Here is a 21,377-nt window from a genome sequence, read left to right as displayed (position 1 = left end):
TAAGGACATCATTCCAATTGGGTTAAACTCACCCTGCTCCAGTAAGTGAGGAATGAAAATACTTGAGAGGTATATTTTAAATTTTAATAGTTATGTATCATATTTATGGCTTTCACTTTTCTTAGTAAAGGGTGTTTGTTTGAATTTATAATATTGATAAATAACTTATTTCCAGATGAATTTTATTTTAATTAAATATATTAATTTAAAGGGAAATATTAAATACATAACGGTACTAGAGGAGGTATAAAAAGGTACTATTAGAACTCTAGAAACTTACGTGTTTAAAATATTGCTATGAGTTCTATTTTGAGTCTGTGCTTAATAAACATACATCTCCCTAGAAAGCAGTTTTTCAGACCCATTTCCTAAAAATCACTACCTACAAAAACAACAAACTCACTGAGATGAAGTGGATTTTGAGGCATAGTAACTCTGTTTCTGAGACCTGGATCTTTGTTGGAACAGACAAGCCCATCTTTCTCCAGCAGAGCTGCTGATGGATTTGAACCGCTGCCTTTGTGATGCATAGCCCAACCTTAGGACCCCTGGTCTAGTGCTTACACATTGGGCTGCCATCTGAAAAGCCATCGATCTAAACCCATTGCTCATTGGGAAGAAAAAGAGGCTCTCTATTCCTGTGTCATTGTGGTTGTCAGTTGGCTGCTAACTGCAAGGTCAATAGTTTAAAAACACCAGATTCCTCCTGGGGAGAAAGACTAGGCTTTCTAGTCTCCTAAAGAGTTACAATCTTAGAAACCCACAGTATTTCTGTCCTGTAGGGTCAATATGAGTCAGAAATGACTTGGTGGCAATGAGTTTCCTTTTGGGGGGAGACCAATGCCTAACCCAGGGTGCCCCTAGGGCTCCTTTGGGTAAAACCTTCCAACCTTCAACTTGCATGGAGTCCATTCTGACTCTGCAGGGATCCATAGCACCCCCACAGAACAGAGGAGAATTGTTTCTGTGGGTTTCTTAGACTGTAAACCTTTACAGGACTATAAAAAACATACTCACTGCCATCAAGTGGTGGCTGACTGATGGCAACCCTAGAGGACAGGGTAGAACTACCCCTGTGAGTTTATAAGCCTGTAACTCTTTATGAGAATTGAAAGGTCCATCTTTTTTCCCTGGATCAGCGGGTGGTTTCAAACTATTGACCTTGTAGTTAGCAACTGGTAGCCACTATACCCTGAGGGCTCCTTTGTGAAAAACTAATTTAATTAATTTTCATAGCTATACTTCTACTCAGCATAAAGTCAAAGGAAAATAAGAGTAAGGAAGTAAAGAATAAATAGAAGAAATATGTTTCTCAGCAAAAGATGCCCTTGTTCTCATGTTCCCTGGAGGTGAAGATGGTGATTGCGGAGTCAGAGTGAGACCAAGTGTAGACCTCAGTCTACCCATTCCCACTGCCGCGCCTGGGTTAACTCTCTCCCGGATAGCCTATACGGGCAATTCATAGCATAATGAACACCAAATTCTTCCAAGAAAACATTTGATCCCATCCTCACAAAAAGCATTTGTGACAGAGAAAGGCTTCTTGTGTTCAACATACGGTTCCCAGCTCATTCTCATCTTTTATTTGAGACCATTGGAAGGCTGCCTTCTGCATCCCTATCTTCCAATGGTTTTCCCAGGCAGGTTAGGCTCCCTCACCATGGGTGTGAATGTAAATTCTCATGGGGGCGGGGGAGGGCGGGACGGCGGGGGGAGGATACCCATAGGCAATGGCGGGGGTCTGCTTATTGGTGGGGTGTGAAAAGTCAGACTCCAAAACACAAAGACTAACATGGAGAAGGACTCTATGGAGGATAAAATGTAAACCACAGAAAAACCAATGGAGGGCTCTTTTGTTCATTCATGGTTTTGTTGTGAAATGATGGGGGAACCAACTAGAAAATGGTTGTAGAATATAAAATATATGGCATTAAATGCCATTCAATGCCTTTATGTGGTAGTTATTCATCCCATATTCTCACAATAATACTTATTGAGCCCTACCTGTACCCGTGTGGAGGTTCTGATATACTCTAAGCACATATTTATTTGAATATTCCCCTCCTATAAAAGGAAGGATTTAAAACTATTTGTTACATTGATTTCAATTGAGAGTGAGCTGGAATTATGAGAAAGTGTTTGAAAGTGATGTGTTATAAACTGTTGTTTTTTTTGCTTTCCTGTAATTGGAGCAACATACTAATTTCTACAAGTTGTGACTACTAACAGAGAGCAATCACCTCACAGACTTGTACCGAAAAGACGAAGCCATCCAAGTGACAGGAAACGGCCATCTGCAGAGTCCTCGCTTCCCAAACAGCTACCCTCGGAACCTGCTTCTGACATGGAGCCTCCGTTCTCGGGAGAAAACAAGGATCCAGCTATCATTTGACAATCAGTTTGGATTGGAGGAAGCAGAAAATGATATCTGTAGGTAAGTGGAGCAGGGGCTGGGGGCTGGGGGGAAATCCATCCTTATTTTTCCAAGATATAAAAATGATGTATTGAAAATATAACATCCGATTTCCCTTTGGGGCCCTCTGTACCTGAGACACACTAGCGCTTTTTAAGAACATTTATGTCTGCCCTGGAAGACAAATGGCATCCTGCATAGACCTCAGCTGCAGACAACAAAATACATTTTCATGAGTCACAGAACCTCCTTCCAGGATGGTCAGGGCCACTTTGCATGACTTCAAAAGAAGGGAATTTGGAGCATGTGCAAAGCAGCCTTTGTAAGCACATCCAGGCCTTCCATATCCCTTGTCACCTCCACTTGGCATTTGGCCTAGGTCAAAGTCTGCCTGGATTTGTTGCTATTCACTGCTGACTAATCATCCCCAACTCATGGCGAGCCCGTGCACCAGGAATGAAATGCTACCCAGTCCTGCAGCAGCCTGATTCACGGGATATGTACTGGCTGCCTTCCCAAAGTAGAGCACTGAGCCTTTCTTCTGGGTCCATCTCAGCCTGGAAGCTTCAAGGCCCCTCTACAGCATCACAGGGACACACTTGTGCAGCTCTACAGTTTTAGGGCCTCAGGTATGTAGGAGACAGTAGGGAAAACAACCTGAGCAATTCTGTGCTTCAGAGAAAGTCTGTTTCCTTAGTTTCTGGGCCAGAAGAAGAGATCTGAGTCTAAGAATCATCTTCCTTCTTAGCATATTTATCAGAGAAGCTGTAGGCTGCTGTCCCTTGAATTGTCCTCTCAGAGCTTCTCATTTAGTTAATTAGCATGTAGGAGACTTAGGGAGGAATTTTTCCCTCCTTTTGTGCTTTACTGTACGCTTGTTCTGCATCTCAATGAACTACTCAACTGCTAAATCCTTTCAGCAGGTTTATTTTCTTTGAATAATAAAAGGCGAGTGCCACAAATTTGGCTGTCCTTTGTTGTATGTTTATTATGCTGACAGTTTTTATTATGTTTCTATTTTTCCAAAAAATAACAACAGTGACTATTACTTTCCAGGACCGCGGAGGATAATGTATGCCAGAGAGCAGAGTGTAATCTCTACTGGAAGAGGCAGTTAATATTTACAAAGAATAACCTAAAGCTGATCTTTGCTTCTTTCTAACCTTGAAAGGTTGAACTAATTTCGGGGGGGGGGGGGGGGTGAGAGAGAGAGATGGTGAACACACTGTGTTATAGGATGGCTAAAGAATATCAGATGGAGGGGAGCTTGGCATCCATGACTGAGCTGAGATTTTGATCCCAGTGCTGAGTACTTTAGATGGCCTGTTATTATTGTTGGTAGCTCCTTAGTCAATTCTGACTCACTAACAAAATAGGTGGACTACTAAACAAAAGGTTGGCAGTCCTAATGAACCTGGAAAGGTTCCAAGAGATGGAGTTCGGGAACTGCTTCCAAAGGTCATAGCCATTGAAAAATCCCACTCCGAAATATGAAATATGTTCTTATGATTAGGCACCATCCACTTGGTTCTTCCTCTTCTTCCAAGACACCTCTGTTGGTTCTTTTTGATAGTCCGTGGCACGTTCACAATTCTTGGTCAACACTGTAGTTCAAGTGCATCATTTTTTTTTCTGTCTTCTCTATTAATGTCCTACTTTCACATGCGTATGAGGCAATTGAAAGTACCATGATTTGAGCCAGGCACACCTTAGTCCTCAAAATCATACTCTTGTTTTCAATACTTTAAAGAGGGCTTTTTTAAAAGCATTTTATTGGGGGTTCATACAGCTTTTACTACAATCTATACATACATCTATTGTGTCAAGCACATTTGTATATCTGTTGCCATCATAATTTTCTAAACATTTTCTTTCTACTTGAGCCCTTGGTATCAGCTCCTCTTTTTTTTCCCTTGGTATCAGCTCCTTCCTCTTTCATGAACCCTCGATAATTTATCATTTTATTTTCATGTCTTACACTGGCTAATATCTCCATTCATCCACTTTTCTGTTGTCCGTCCCCTTGGGAGGGGGTTATAGGTAGATTATTGTGATCGGTTCCCTCTCTCCCCCCACCTTACCCTTACCCTCCTCTCATTATTGGTCCTGAGGGTTTTATCTGTCCTGGAATCCGAGTTCTTGTCTGTACAGGTGCATTTGCTCTGGTCTTGTGAAATTTATAAGGTAGAATTGGGGTCATGATAGTGGGGGTGGGATGAAGCATTAAAGAACTAGAGGAAAATTGTATGTCTCATTGGTGTGTTACACTGCACCCTGACTGGCTCATCTCTTCTTTGTGACCCTTTTGTAAGGGGATGTCCAATTGTCTGCAGATGGGCTTTGGGTCTCCACTCGGTACTCCCTCTCATTCAAGATGATATAATCTTTCATTCTGGGTCTTTGATGCCTGATACCTGATCCCTTCAACACCTCATGATGACACGGGCTGGTGTGCTTCTTCCATGTGGACTTTGTTACTTCTCAGCTAGATGGCCGCTTGATTATCTTCAAGACTTTAAGCACCATAAGCTTTCTTCAGCACATTTGCTTATGTACCCATTTTGTCTTCAGTAATCATGTTGGGAAGGTGAGCATCATGGAATGCTGGATTATTAGAACAAAGTGTTCTTACATTGAGGGAGTGCTTGAGTAGAGACCCAATGTCAGTCTGCTAACTTAATACTTAACATATAAAGATATGTACATAGATTTATTTCCCTATTGTTATATATAAATATATTTACATATGTGCATGCCTGTATTTAGACCTCTACAAATGTCCTTTGCCCCCTAATTCGTCCCTCTGTTTCCTTTGACTTTCCTCTTATCTCACTATCATGTTTGGCCTTCATTCAGGTTTAAGTAATTCTTCTCAATTACATTGCCCTTCATCAAACCCTACCAGGCTTCCTCCGCCCTCCTTGCCATTGATTTTAGATCACTTGGTTGTTGCCTTGTCCATGGGTTTGTTAGCACCCACTTCCTTTCTCGTGCCCCTCCCTCTCCAGTGTCCCCTTTGAACCCTGGGTCCCATTGTTTTTGCCTCCGAATTGTTCATCCCACCTCTCTTATTTACATAGACATGCAGAGACAATAATAAGTACAAAAACAAGAGGAAAACAAAACATCAACAACAAAAAAACATCAAAAGAAAAGCCTATAGATAGTCTGATGGGGTGCCACATCCTGGCCCCAATGTCTGTTTTTAGTATTCCCTCAAGACATCTTTGCTTTGCTTCCCTTGCTGCTCTGTTGCATGCCCTTAGCGTTTTGCCCCAGTGTGGTGGGATCAGATTAGGAAAATTCTTGCACTGCCTCCAGTGTTGTACCTTGTAGCTGTATAGGCCAGTGAGGGACATCATGTCTTGTGGTGGGGCCAACTCTATGGTCCTTTCTGTGAAAAGGCTGCTCTGAGCAGGAATATTGTCTTTGGGGCTTGATGGGCCAGGATCTGTTCCACTCTCTCTCCTTCCCTCTTCGATTGCTCCTGTGTGCGCTGATCAGATGTGCCCCTATTTCTGAGCTGTAGCTTCAGCGTTGTCCTCTGAAGTGCATTCTTCTGGGGATGGGCAGGGGAGGGATCCACATAGTTGTGCCCAGTCCCACAATCTATTCAGTTGAGTTCTTAACTGCTGCTTCTATGAGTATTGAAATACATGAGTTGCCATAACTTGGCATTCACTCCATAACAACTGATTTTTGTTATTTTTGTTAGTACTTTTGACATCTTAGACTTGAAAATTGCTCAAAAATAATGGAGGAAAGAGTAAAAGATGTAAAAGGAGGGGAGAAAAGGAGAAGGAAATAGATTCAAGAGACACCTCATTCTTTCCTTCAAGGAGAAAAAAAAGATGTTCTTTTGACTTCAGATTCAGAGTTAAAATTAAACCAATTTTCTGTATCTTTAAACAACAGTGACTTATTGTGTTATCAACAGATTTTCAAGTGTGTTCATGCTTTGTGCATTAAATATGATTTACACATATTGTATATAAAATGAAATACAATTGATTTCCTACCATCTGTTCCAAAACCTCCTTGGTGTTTACATTGTAATATTTTATTGCTTGAATAATGATTCTTTGTTAGTGCTTTTCACCTTCCAAGCACCATATAAATGTTAAGTAATTAATTTACACAGCACCCAAGAGAGACCAGCTTCTAAAATTATATAAACCTCTTATTTTGCCCATAAGGAAACTGAGGCAAAGGATGCCAGGACCTTGTAAATCACTGTCAGAAAAATTTAGTCACAATATCATTATTTTTCACCTGCTCCTTAAATTACTCTGCCCAATCCAATAATAGCCATGAGGGACATGTGGTTAAAACCATATTGATTTCCCTTCATCCTCAGAGATAATGTTTCGCATGCTAATTCCCTTTGGTAACCATGATAGGGAGAAAATGTATATAAACAGACATACTACTGCTTATCTTGAATGCCCATAATTTGTGTTGGGGGTTTATCACCTGCAGTTATTTTGGAGTAACTTAGTGGGGCAGAGAGGAGCCCTATGTAGTGGCTATGGTTTGGACTGCTAACCCCAAGGTCAGCAATTCAAAACCATGAGCTGTCCCATAGGAAAAAGGTAAAGCTTTCTATTCCCATAAAGAGTTATAATCTCAGCAACACGCAGGGTCAGTTATACTCTTTCCTATAGAGTCGCTATGAGTTGGATTGACTAGATAGAAGTGTGTTATTGTTGTTTGTTTTTGTAGTGTAGAGGAGTGAGACACAGATCAAAACTAAAAAGGAGGCAAATAGTTCCACTTACTGAATATAATGTTCCAAGGTCTTGAGATCTGAAAATTTAAAGTGCTTTGGCTACGTGTTAGCAAGTCAGTTGCAACTCAAGAGTGTCCATATGTACAACAAAGTAAAACACCGTTGTAGCTCATCCTATCCTGATAAGCAATTGCTGTGTTTGGGCTCATTGCCACAGTCACTGTATCAATCCATCTCTGAAGGGTAGTTCTGTTATTCTTACTGACCCTCTACCAAGCATGATGCCTAGGTACTGGTCCCTCCTGGTAATATGCCTATAATCAAGATTCAAATGTATCAGTTCATTGTTCAGATTTTGCATATATTTAAGAAAATTGAAATTACTATGGGTTAGGGTATTAAAGTGACATCTTTACTTATAAACACTATACAAAACAACCCTTCTACAGCAGATTCGCCTAAGGCATATAACATTTGACTTCTTGACTGTTGTTTCCAAATAAAGATCTAAGTAAAATTAAACCCTTGATAAGTTAATATCTTTCTCTGTTGATCGTGTTTTGCTTATTGGTCTAGTTGTGAAAAGTATGGTTTTCTTTATGTTTAAGTCTAATCCATACTGAAGGGTGTAGTCTTTGGTTTTCATTGGTAAGTACTTTATGTAATTTTCACTTTAACCAAGCAGAAGTTCCTAATAGGCCTTCCTCCAATCCTGATATAGTCTTCAAATAGTCTAGCTTCTCAGAATACAAATTAAATCAATATGGTGAATGTGTAGAACCTTAACACATCCTGATTAGAAATCATGCAAGATTCCCACTTATATTCTGCTTTCTCAGGAGCACAATTAACTGTCTGAGACCCCCATTCTCCAACATGTTATGCATATTTTGTCAGCATTCACATAATTGAATACTTTTTCAAAGTCAATAAAGCACAGATAAACATTACTCTGAAATTCTCTGCTTTCAAACAAGATCACTAGAAAATGGGAAATCTGTCACTGAAGATGTTATAGTATATGATGGAAAGGTGGACTGTTAACATAGAGCTTTAAGGCTCGAAGGCTTATGTGGAACATCTTAAGACACCTTCTTGTGTTACACTGGTTTGTCTAGAGAAACAAATCCAGAGATACTCATATATGTGTAAACAAAAGCTGTATATCAAGCAGTAATCATGCATCAATAAAACATCCCATCCGAGTCCAACTCAAGTTCATAAGTTTGATACGAGTCCATAGTCCAATACTAGTCCATAGTCCTTTTTAAGACTCACACAGCCACATGCAATGATGCAGAATGCAGAGAGATCACAGGCCAGAAGATGAAAAGTCTTGTGGATCCAAGAGCAATAGAAGCATCACAAGACATGCCAGCTAGAAGGTGAAGGCAGAGAGAGGGTGGGAGGTTCCCAGGACCCACTTTATGAGGAGATCACATCTACAAGGAGGCACCATCAGGCTGTGACTTCATTGACAGGCTAGACTCCACCCCTACACTTCAAGTTGACATGAAATTATGTAACTACCATACTTGTCTTCTTTAATACTAGGATTGTACAAGGGAGTACCCCCCAAGACACACACACACACACACACAGACACACACACACACACACACACACACACTACAAAACGGAAAAATCTAAGCAGAGTAGAGCTTTTGCAGTACCCAATTTTCCCACTAGGCAAGCATCAAGCAACTCTGAGTTAGTGCATCTAGTGGCATTGCCTAGAAAGGCTCTCTCTGGATATTGACTGTTAGTCTGGGTACATTAGAGAAACAAATCCACAGAAAAGCATGTGTAAAAGAGAGTTTTATATAAAGGTTAAGTGCGCATCAAGAAAACATCCCAACCCAGTGCTGCCCAAGCCCACAAGTCCAACATTAAACCATTAACCCACATGTCCAACACCAATCCACAAAGTCCTCCTCCATCTCACAAAACAGATGCAATGATGCCCATGGCAGGAGGAAAGCTGAATCAGTGAATGTGTAAGCATATCAGCACTGGCAGGGGTCTCTACACGGCTGCTCCAGTACCCAGGGATGCATGGGGGAAGGTCCATATGGCTTCTCCTTGGGGGTGTCTTGCAGGAAGTGAATCTTGCCAGCTGAAGCAGGGAACTGACTAAGGCAGCTGCACCCTGGTCCAACCATCAGAAAGCAAGAGACCTGAGAACTAGAAAGGCGAGGCTCACTGAACCATTTATCCGTTCACCCTTCAATTAACCCCACATGTGTTTATTGGCCAGATTGGCACAATAAACTAAGTACCTCAGTGACTTTTTCATAAAAGCAGTTTCATTCAAACCTCTATTTTTGTGACAGCCAATTTAAGAGAACAGCGTGCAGCTGTGCAATGTTGTTTCCCTGCAGAAGCTGCTGTGATGCTGAACACAGCTTACAAGGACAGCGCTACAGAAAAAAAACTCAAGTGTACAAGTGGTTTTCTCCATTCAAAAGAAGTGAAATGTTGATTGATGACAAATCCCATTCTGGATGTCTGTCAACTTCCCAAACAGAAGAAAATATCAACAAAATTCACACACTGGTGCTTAGAAACCAACAGTGGACCATTGAAGAGATGGGGAAGTTATTTGGACTGTCTTGGAGCTCAGTTCAGCACATTTTATAGAAGAGTTTGGACTGAGAAGGGTTGCAGGGTTGCGGTGAAGTCCGTGCCTTGGGTTCTGAATCCCAGCAAAAAGAGCATAGACTGGAAGCAGTCTAGGAAAGAACAGCTCCGAAGCAACCCACACGTTCCCCACCGGCTTGATTGATGTTTGCTTTCAGGGCAGTAAGAATAGGACCATGTCTGCTCACCGGCCAGTGGGAGATCCCATTCATTATCGCCTCCTCCAATAAAAGCTTGTCCAGTGAAATCAAAGATCAAGATGATGCTTATTTGTTCTTTTCATGTGAGGGGGATAGAGTATTTGGAGTTCATTCCACCAAGTCAGACTGTTAATCAAGCTTTATATTTACAGATTCTGAAAAGATAGCTTAACAGTGTGTGACAAAAAAGGCATGATTTGTGGTTGATGGGGGCTGGTTTTGCCACCATGACAATGCATCTGCTCCCAAAGTCATCTCAGTGCATCAGTTTTTGGCAAAAAAACAAAAACCAACCCAGTATGCCTCTCTTGCCCCAAGCACCTTACTCACCTAACCTTGCTTCATTTGACTTGTTTGTATATCTGTGAATGAAGAGGGACATGAAAGAATTGCAATTTGATGACATAGAAGAGGTGAAGAATAAAATGAGGCAGTGCTGTCAGCCATTCAAACAGATGAGTTTTAAAAATGTTTCCAATAAGGGAATTGCAGATTTGATGAATGTACTAGGTATAATGGAGAGTACTTTGAAGGTGATAGGGTTGTTTTGTAAAAAAAAAAAAAAAAGAGAGAGAGAAAGAAAAGAAAAAGCTTTGGGGGGAAAATCAGTTTTTTGGGGTGGGGAGGTACCCCTCCACGATGCTTCTCTCACTGTCTAAGGTGTCCCAATGAGTCATCCTCTGTTAAACAGGCCGCCATTTCCAATGTTAGCTGATCTTGAGCATGACTCAAGGACTACTGCTACTGTGATTCCAGTTCAGGCAAGCAGAATGTGTTTACACGTGTCCTTGCAGTCCCTGCCTGGCTGCAGACAAGCTCCTCCAGCAAACATTGGACTGTCCTTTGTGTCTTTGGGGCACCTTCAGAAGGAATGACTCTTGAGATAGTTTCCTGGGCCAGTTGGAGTAAGGCAGAAAGGCAGGTCAGAGGACACTGCAAATGTTATTTTGTTTTGTTAGGGATGCTCAGAAGGGATAATCTTGATAGATTTCATTTTGAAGGACACCAAGTCATCATAGGAGCTTCTTAGGAAGTAAAATTGAAAATTACACCGGGGAGAAAAAGGCCAGGAAGATTGCTCTGGGGACACTTTTTTTTTCCACCACAATAATTCACCTGCTTATTCTTCAAGGGAAGCAAGAGTTGTCCTAGGAGCATTGCATTAGAAGCATTGACCCTATCTGAGCTACAAACCTGATATTGCGCCTTCAAATTTGCGTTTGTTCCCCAAACTCAAATCACATGGAAAGGGACTATGATTTAAGTCTCTTGAAGATGTCAAAACAGCTACTTTGACATGGTATAAAATGGAGAGTACAGAATTGTTCAAGGGAAGACTAAGAGAAATGAAACCCTCAGAAACATGTGAATGTGGACTGAGGGTATGCCAAAAAATAAGACTCTCACATTTTGGTATTTTATAAGTCATTACAGAAATACTTTTCCATCTCTCTTCCATCTCTCCCCAGTTATATTCTACCTCTACCATGAAAAAGTTATGTTGTGTTGTGATCCTTCCAAAAGATTCAGTGTCCCAAATGAGAAGATAGACAATCAGGCTGATTCTTATACGTAAATATAAAAACAGAGCCTTTTCTTTCTGAGTGAATCACCTAAAGATGGTCAATTAATTTTCTTGGATAAACCTTGTATAGTAAGTAGTTAGACATAACTAGAGCTACATCCCAAAGTATGTCCATAGCTTAGGCTTATTATTTCCCTAGGAAGCAGACTATTTCAATGGTTGATGATTTAGGAATAGCTGAAGCTGAAAGAGGAAAAGGTTTCTGTATGTCCCAGTACATTTTTGAAATTTGGGCTTGGAAAACATAGCTTTCTTCCCATGTTTATGTAGATAGTAATTTTCAGCTCAGATAGAAGATCATGAGAAATTATGTTCCTTAGTTTAAATATATTGGTGAAGATATGCATATTAAGGTTAACTTTTATGAAAACATGTTCACGCATGCCAAATTGCTTCTAGGTATGACTTTGTGGAAGTTGAAGACGTATCGGAAACCAGCACTGTTGTTAGAGGACGATGGTGTGGACACAAGGATGTGCCTCCAAGGATAACATCACGAACAAACCAAATTAAGATCACGTTCAAGTCTGATGACTACTTTGTGGCTAAACCTGGATTCAAGATTTATTATTCTTTTGTGGTAAGTGGCTTGACCGCCCTGTGATTAAAAGCAGACCTCGGTTGGGTGAAGCATAGTGCTCATTTTCTATGATTAAACACCGTGCTGTGGCATGTCTTTATGGCATGCTTTGCTTCTCCGTGAGGCCAAAATGTTAAAGTTTTCATCAGTAAGGAATGCTGTTTGGATCTCTTAAGTCATTCCTTGGGTCCACACATTTTGAAAACAAGAGCATCTAAGAAAGTTGACCCTAAGCTACCCTTGGTTCAATTGCAACAAGGTAATGGATCACAAATAGTAATTATAGACGGGAACCTTGAACAGATTTTCGCAAAGATGACTTTGATGGGTTTAAAAATGTAAGGAAGTGTTTTCCCCTGGGTTGAAAAGCCAGTCTTCAAAAGGAGACCTAATATGTTCCGTCCAAATCGTGACCCAGCCATGGGCTCTCCATTAGTTATAATCATAGAGCCTCTGGTTGGCAAGCATCTTACAGATGCTAAGGTAGATTGTAAGGTTCAATTTAGGACCCAGATTTGAATCCTATAAACTACACGCATGCTTAGTTCTGGTCTCACCACTACTCAAACACGTGTGCAGTCCTTTCCAATTTCAAATGATTCTGTTAGAAGAGTTGCAGCCTCAGCGTGACTGCATTAAACTCTATTGTGTAGTAAATTCTATCTGTTGTGTCAGACACCACCATGCACTTCCGTTATTCGTCCCTCCCTGAGTAAGACAGTAGCAAGTTCCTGTTCTCCAGAAGACCTGTTGACAGGTGCAGTGGATACAAAGACAATGAGACAGGCAAGGCCGTTGAAGCTCATGGAGTTTAAACTCTTGGGAATAACAGAGTAGCAATAGAGAATAATGAGTAAAGACAGGAGAAATACTGAGTGCTTTAGATTAGCTTAAACTCAGGGAGACAGTGGGATACTTTTTTGTATAAGTAATCTTTAATATCCCTGAAATGGTTAGTCACTCAAAGGATGTTTCTTTGGGGTCTACTCACAACATTTTACTTTTTTGAAGTCCAGCTATATTTTTTAAACAGATGTCACAAAAGAACCAAGTAGCCTAAATGATATTATTTAGAGTTTTGTTTTATTTTGCTTTGTATTTTTTTTGTCTTAAGAGTTAAATTTTGATTAGAAAAAAATTGATAGTTTATATTTTGCGCATTATGAGGAGTTATCAAACATTAAGTGAGTTCTGTATAGAACATTGTAAATGAAAAGGAGCACCCATTGGTTACCATTTTAATTTGAAAATAATCCATTAAGCATGATTGACCTTATGAAAACCTATACAATGCTGCTTAAATAGTCAACTGGAAGTTGAACCTTTGGTTTCTGCATTCCTTCATCTTTTAATGTGTGTTCCATGATGCAGCTGTTCCAAACAGTTTCAGGACAAAGAAGCCTTGGCATGTGAGAATGGCAAAGGATAAACATTGAAAATAAATCTCTTTTTTCTTTAAGATATTAGGCACAATTAGACCAGAAATATATGGGCTCTGAAGTTTGATTGTGACTAGTAAGTTTCTTGATCCATAAATATGCCAGACACAGTAAACACAATTTTTTTGTAAATAACTGTATTAGGGGCTCTTAAAGCTCTTATAACAATCCCTATATTGATTACATCAATCACATTTGTTACCATGATATTTGAAGCATTTTCTTTCTACTTGAGCCCTTGATATCAAGCTCCTCTTTTTTCCCTCCCCCCCACCCTCCCACTCTTATGAACCCTTGATAAATTATAAATAATTGTTGTTTTCATATCTTACACTGTCTGCTGTCTCCCTTCACTGATGTTTCTATTGTCCGTCCTCCTCGCGTAGGGAAGTGGAGGGGGGTTAAAGGTTGATCGTTGTGATCGGTTCCTCCTTTCTCCTCCTTCTCCCCCATCTTCTCCCTACCCTCATGGTATTGCTACTCCCATTACGCTTCCTGAGGGGATTATCTGCCCTGGATTCCATGCGTTGATGCACAGAACCTCAGCACAATATTTTCAAGGAGAAAGAGCTCTTTTTGCAGAGGAAAGGACAGGATGTGTTAGAGAGGAATGAATACTCTTATTTGAGGTGTGATGGGCGATCGTATAAGCTGGCTTCTCATTTCCTGGCCAACATGAAGAGGAACACTGAGTAGCCTCTGTAGTTGGTGAAGGCTCATTGTTGGGCATCACTCCATGTACTCACTCCTCACTCTCTCACTCATCTCCAGTACACAGTCAATTGTGTTTTCTTTAAATGATGGTAATTAAAAAGAGGGGATTGCAGGGCTGGATAGGACAGAGGCTGTACACTGGTGCATATGAGGGCTGGAGGTACAGGGAATCCAGGGTGGATGATACCTTCAGGACCAAGGGTGTGAGGGACGATGCTGGGAGAGTGGAGGGTGAGTGGGTTGGAAAGGGGGAACTAATTACAAGGATCCACATGTGACCTCTTCCTTGGGAGAGGGACAGCAGAGAAGGGGGGAAGGGAGACTCCGGATAGGGCAAGATATGACAAAATAACGATGTATAAATTACCAAGGGCATATGAGGGAGGGGGGAATGGGGAGGGAGGGGGGGAAAAAAAAAGAGGACCTGATGCAAGGGGCTTAGGAGGAGAGCAAATGCCTTGAGAATGATTGGGGCAGGGAATGTATGGATGTGCTTTATACAATTGATGTATGTATATGTATGGATTGTGGTAAGAGTTGTATGAGTCCCTAATAAAATGTAAAAGAAGAAAAGAGAAAAAAATGACTAGGGCAAAGACTGTACAGATGTGCTTTATACAATTGATGTATGTATATGTATGAACTGTGAAAAGAATTGTATGAGCCCCAATAAATTGTTAAAAAATAAATAAATAAATAAAAATAGAAAAAAAAAAGAGGGGATTGGGCTTCACCTCCATGTAGGTATAGAACTTTTCACACATTTGCCTTTCAGTCTCTTGGCCAGCACTCATGGACTCTCATCCCCTGCTAAGAGGCTGCTAGCACTCAGCTCCCTGCCACCCAGTTGATTCTGATTCACAGTAACCTTGTAAGACAGAGTAGGACTGTCTGTGCGTTTCCAAGGCTCTAAATCTTAATAGGAGCAGAACATCTGATCTTTCTCCTATGGATCAGATGGTGACTTTGAACCACCGACCTTGTGGTTAGCAACCCAGTGTGTTAACCTACTACCAACTCATTCTGACTGCCATCCAGTTGATTCCGACTCTTAGGGGCCCTAAAAGACAGGGTAAAACTGTCCCTGTGGGTTTCCTAGACTGTAACTACCTTGCAGAAATAGAAAGCCTTGTCTTTCTCAAAGTGACCGGCTGGTGATTTTGAGCTGCTACCTCACTACGCCACCAGGCTCAGCATGGTCAATGAGGACCAAAGTGCGTTTGGTGGATGTATCCCAAGAGTGGATTGAGCTTAACCTCCATGTATGTAGAGACTTTATATCTGCATGCCTTTTTGACAACACTCTCAATTTAATTATTGCTCAATAGGGATCTATGGCTTGAGTAATATATTGAGAAGATCATTTTATTTTTGTATGAGTATTTCACGGAAAGACTTGAAAGCAGAGTACAAGCACGTGATGCAAACATTGCAGGGGCCAGGCTTGTAACTCAACGCGGGCCGGGTAGACAGTAATAGGGAGGCAGTGAGGTTAAAAATGATAGGCCCTGTTTAAGTGTACTTAAATAATGGTTTAAAAAATACTCTGTAGCCCAAAGGTAGTTGTTTGAAACTTGTACTTTAAGGAATGATGGGCATTAGGAATCTATGAGTCTTATGTTTGTTCAGAAGTGTCAAAGCGTTCTTGGATAAATGGCAAGTCGTTTTCTTAGTAGGTCCAGACCCTCTTCCTTTTCAGTTCACCTGTCTACGTCTGTTCCTCATAACAAACCTCTTTGCACTTCGACTCCATTGATTTTTCAGGTATCTGGGAACTTCCCTGAGACTGGAAGCAGTAGGTGCCCAGGACCACAGAGTCCAGTAAATGAAACTAAACCAATGTGGTTGATGCTTATAGCTTTTTGAATTCCAGGCCAGTCTACAGTTTTTAGCCATTATTTTACTCCAGCAAAATTTGGGCAGTAATGAATATTAAGATCATCAGTAAAACAAACAAACAAACAAACAAAAAAGATCATCAGTTTTGATTTGGATGGTCTTCTTTTATACTTCTGTTTGATGATCTGAGAATTCAAACTTGTATCTGTTTTTCAGCACCAATCGCAGTCTCCTCCTACCTAAAGGGAGGCAGAATAGCATTATGTTTGGGACCAAAGTTTTCCTGCAAAGCAGACTTTGCATTAAAGTAAGAGTTCATCATTTTAATGGTATAATAATTATTGAACAAGTTTCTTCCACTTTCATTTCACATCTGAAAAATAGGAATAGTAATGGAAGTGGCTGTGAGATCTTAGAAAGAGAAAGAATATTTATACAATGCGTAGAACATAGGAAGTGTTCAACGACTGGTGATGATAATAAGCTTACCTTTTACCATCACTCAGGGAGGATATGGCTATATCTAGATAGCAGTAAGCTTTGTGAAAGTAGAACCAGTATCTTGTTCCTGTGTGTGTTACGCTTTCTCGACGTGTGCTATGCTTACCCTGAGCATGCCTATAGTGTGTCTGTTGACCTCTTTGGGGGTGGGGGTGGGGGGTGATCTCTTATAGGAGCTGCCTAATTTTCTTTTGTTGCTCCCCTTCTCAGCTTTATTTCCTATTATCACTCCATAGAGGAGGATCTCTTTAGAGGGTATTATTTATCAAACAGAATGGGTAATATTATCAAACACTGGTAGCAAGAAGTTACTGTCTAAATAGGCTACAATCACCTTCTTGAAACTCAGTTAGTCTGGGAAATGAATGGATAAATGGTTCCGAATTGCGGTCTTCTTTGTTAAACCAGCTGCAGGAAAATACAAGTCACCCATGAAATACAGCCTCAGGTGAGAACAGTGTGGGATGCTTGTGAGGCTTCCAGAGCCAGGTTGGGGCCCCTGTGCTTCTACCTTTCCATTAGCGCCCAATGGGATCACACAGGCAAAATGTGTGTGCTGGACTCACATGGTTTCTCCCACCATTCGTACATTATTTTCAAGATGCCCAATTATGAGACTCACAGAGGATGGTGTGCAGAGAAGTGAACTGCATGGATGAGAACTTCAGCTCTAGTGCTACCGGCCTGAATGGTCTCCGCTGTAAATGGTGAGACTACTGCCTGTCTCTAGTTAATTGTCGCCATTAAATTAGCTAACATTTGTAACTGGCTCTAGAATGTACTAAACACCCACATGCCCACTGCTCTTATTGCTACCTTTCTCATTGACGTTAATGTTTTCACATAAAGTAGCACATAAGTTTGGCAGTCTTGTGACTTATTTCCACTTCCATTCACTTAAACTGGAAACCCTCAATTTCCCAGTGGGACAAATAGAAGTTGTGTGTGTGTGTGTGTGTGTGTGTGTGTGTGTGCGCGCGCGCGCACACGCGCACGCTTAATGGTGGGTACATTCTGTATTTCTCATTTAAAAACAAAATTTTAAGTCATTGAAAGGCTATTCGGAAATAGTACTTGTTTACAAATAAAGTCTCCTTTATGAGTTGAAATTTGCTAGTTACATTAAGAACTCTAAGACTGAAAAGCAATGATATCAGAGCAGTTGGTTAAGTGTATGTGTCCACCACGTCACGTCCACGATTCTGTTCGTTCTATTTACTGCGACAGGATGTCAGTTGGATGTTGTGGGATCCTCAGGGTGCGCAAGCCCCGCGGCTTCTGCACTGTACAAACCAGGCAGCTCCAGCTGCAGCAGCCAGAGGGATGCACTTGGCCAGTTTCCACCTGTCTGTTGCAGTCTTCTTTGTTAATCCGGCTGCAGGGAAGTACAATTCACGTCTGAAAACCTGCCTGGGGTGAGAGCAATATGGGATACTCATAAAGATGCTTGAGAGCAATATGGGATACTCATAAAGATGCTCGGGCAGGGCTGGGGCCCCCATAATTATACGTTTCCATTTGTGTTCAATGGGATCACACCAAGCAAGACATGCGTACCAGACACACCAAGTCTCGGGAACTGAGGCGCACTGGTGCTATGAATTTGGGTCTGGGGGTCCACAGTTGTGTTGCAGACTTGGTGACTTCTGGGCTGCCCGGGAAGCAATGGGACTCTGCCCTTAAGCTGAGGGTCTTGTGTCTTTTCATTTAGACACTTGAGCCCCCTGGCTCAGAGATGTACAAGAGGATACCCGCCCCCTCCCCCAAACTGGAACGGGGCTAGATGGAGTGGAGCTTTTTTAGGCGAGCATTAGGCAACTCCGTTCTGAGTTAGTGCGCCCAGTGGTGTTGCCGGGAAGGTTCAGTTTGGTCATTGTAGCAGTTTCACGCAAACCTTGCTTTTTTGTGATGGCCAATTTAAGAGAATAGCATGCAGCTGCAAAATGGTGTTTCCTGCTCCGGAAAAATGTCGCAGAAACTGTTGTGATGTTGAACACAGCATACAAGGACAGCACTATGGGAAAAACTCAAGTGTATGAGTGGTTTTCTCATTTCAAAAAAGGTGAAATGTCGATTGATGACAAACCTTATTAAATGTTTTAATGTTAAATATTTGACCTATTGAAGACATTATTGAGAAGCTGATATTCTCTCTAGGATAGTTAAATGAATCCATCGTTTTAGTCAGATTGCTTTACAAAAACCTGAATACATAGATTTCAATGGAGAGTAAAAAGCAAGATTTAATATAATCTGGGAACAAATGATAAACTGGTATAGCCAGTATACCTCTCTGGGTCTAAAGAAATCATGTGGATGAGATTAACAACAGCTTCTTCCATGGGAAAGACAAGACTTTCCACTCTTGTAAAGAGTTAGAGTCTTAGAAACCCACTGTGACAGTTCTATCCTGCCCTATAGGGCTGCTATGAGGCCGAAGAAATTCAGTGAGAGTGAGTTTGTTTGATAGTTGGTCAGCTTCAAGTAGGAGGTGGGAGGGGGAAGAAACGAACAGGTAGCGTAAAAAGGATTAGACGAAACGAGACTCAGCTCTTGGTGGTACAAAGATTTGGTTGGTGGTCTGAGTACACGCACAGGCCCTTCTGGTAAAAGCATTCATTATCTACATTTGAATAATCAGCCATTAGAAACCCAACTGAGCACCATTGTACTGTGATACATACAGGGTCATCAGGAATCTGAATCAACTTCATGGCAAGGCATTTGGGATTTTTTGGTTAAAAGACAAGAAAGTGAGGTAAAATTAAATCCCATAATGTTATTTGGCCTTGTCTGATTCAGTCCCTTTTTATATCAGTCATTCATGCATTCTTTTCATCAACAGATTTTAAAAAGTGGATCATTCACTCTATGTCAGGTACTATATTGTACTGCATGTAGAACAGTGAAGAAAGCAAAGTTCCTGCCCTCATCATTTATAGCTCAGTGGGCATGGATCTGACAAAAGGAACAAAAATAATAATAACTTACAAAAGATTAGTAAAAAGATTAAGATAGAGCATTTCACAGCACTGTGATGACTGAATGTATGAGGTCCTATATGTGGCATGTGATTGCAATGCACAGCTTTCTGAAAATAATCTGTTACAGCTAGATCTCACATTAAAACATCCCTATGAAAAATGAGTTAGAAACAATATGGAGTTTAGGACTGTAGCACCTTAAACATGTAGATGTGGGGGTATGGGTCTCCCACAGTCAAATGGTCCTCAGGCATGGCTTTGCAATTGCAGAAAACAGACACAGACAGACAGCGGGTAAAGGGGCTCCTCATTCCTATGTCAGGACCAAGACCATGAATGTAGTTTCCAATGGGTGTATACAACGGGGATTACAAATCTGTCAGAAGGCATACACATCTGATTTATATGGTAGAATTGAGGTCATGATAGTGGGGAGAAAGAAGCTCCAAAGAACTGGAGGAAAGGTGTGTGTTTCATCTATACTGTACCCTGATTGGCTCATCTTTTCCCTGTGGCCCCTCTGTAGGGAGATGTCGAATTGTCTACAGATGGGCATTGGGTCTCCCTCCACTCCATACTCACCCCCCACCCCATTCACCTTGGGTATGATTTTGTTCTGGGTCTTAGATGCCTGGTACCTAATACTATAGACAGCTCATGATCACACAGGCTTGTGTGCTTCTTCCATGTGACTTTGTTGCTTCTGAGCTAGATGGCTGCATGTTTATCTTCAAGCCTCTAAGACCCCAGATGTTATATCTTTTGATAGCCAGGCACCATCAGCTTTCTTCACCACACTTGCTTATACACCCACTTTGTCTTCAGTGATCGTGGGTGGTTGAGCATCACAGAATGCCGGATTGTTAGAACAAAGTGTTCTTGTGTTGAGGAAGTATTTGAGTCAAGGCCAAATGTCCATCTGCAACCTTAATTCTTAACATATAGATATAGGTATATAGTTCTATTCCCCTCTTATTTTATACACACACACACACACACACACACACACATACACATATGCACATGCCTGTATTTAGATCCCTATAAATGTCCTTTGCCTCCTGGTTCTTTCTTCTATTTCCTTTTACTTTCCTCTTGTCCCACCAGGGGGATGAATGACAAAAGTGGGTGAGGGGCAACATAGGACAATGTAAGATATGGAAATAATTATCTATAACTTATCAAGGATTTGTAAGGGTGGGCAGGCTGGGGAGGGGGAAGAAATGGGGAGCTGATATCAGGGACTCAAATTTGAAAACAATGTTTTGAAAATGATGATGGCAGCATATGTGAAAATGTGTTTGACAAACTGAATGAATGAATGGATTGTGATGAGATGTAAGAGCCCAATAAATGTATTTAATTAAAACAAGTAAAAATTTAAAAAGGCATATACATCATACAGTGAACATATTGCACAGTAATTGGGTAACATCATATGCAGGTAATATACTAAATATTCAATGAGTTGATTCATCATCTTGACCTAGTGTTAGTTGAACTCCCATGCCCCTGATACCTCCCAGGGGGTTGCTATGTTTTCTGGTGGGAGTGGATTGGGCTGTCGAACCTGATAATTCTTAGCTACAGATAACCTTCAGATACAAGGAATAGCCAGATGCAGAAATGATTCATCTTTTATGGATGAATTCACCTTAATAGAGGGTTGTTTGGGGGGCACATTTTTGGCCTGGAGAATGTGTATTTGAAGGCATTTCTATTTCAGAACAATGGGCATCTTTCTCTAAATTGG

At 41.0% G+C, this 21,377-nt stretch overlaps 1 protein-coding gene across 2 annotated transcripts in view; it reads left to right on the top strand.

The window, feature by feature from the left end:
• PDGFD (platelet derived growth factor D) overlaps window positions 1–21,377 on the top strand; it is a 284,897-nt gene that overhangs the window by 175,730 nt on the left and 87,790 nt on the right. Inside the window, exons 2-3 of one of the 2 annotated variants that reach the window (XM_075546530.1) lie at window positions 2,248–2,434; window positions 11,967–12,147. In XM_075546530.1, coding sequence (XP_075402645.1) covers window positions 2,248–2,434; window positions 11,967–12,147 — 368 coding nt within the window. Of the gene's footprint in view, window positions 1–2,229; window positions 2,435–11,966; window positions 12,148–21,377 lie in introns of both variants that reach the window. The other variant, XM_075546529.1, reaches the window with a different exon arrangement.

This window comes from Tenrec ecaudatus, chromosome 4 (genome assembly GCF_050624435.1).
Source record: "Tenrec ecaudatus isolate mTenEca1 chromosome 4, mTenEca1.hap1, whole genome shotgun sequence".
Lineage (NCBI taxonomy): Eukaryota > Metazoa > Chordata > Mammalia > Afrosoricida > Tenrecidae > Tenrec > Tenrec ecaudatus.
This window is presented reverse-complemented; position numbering and strand designations above follow the sequence as displayed.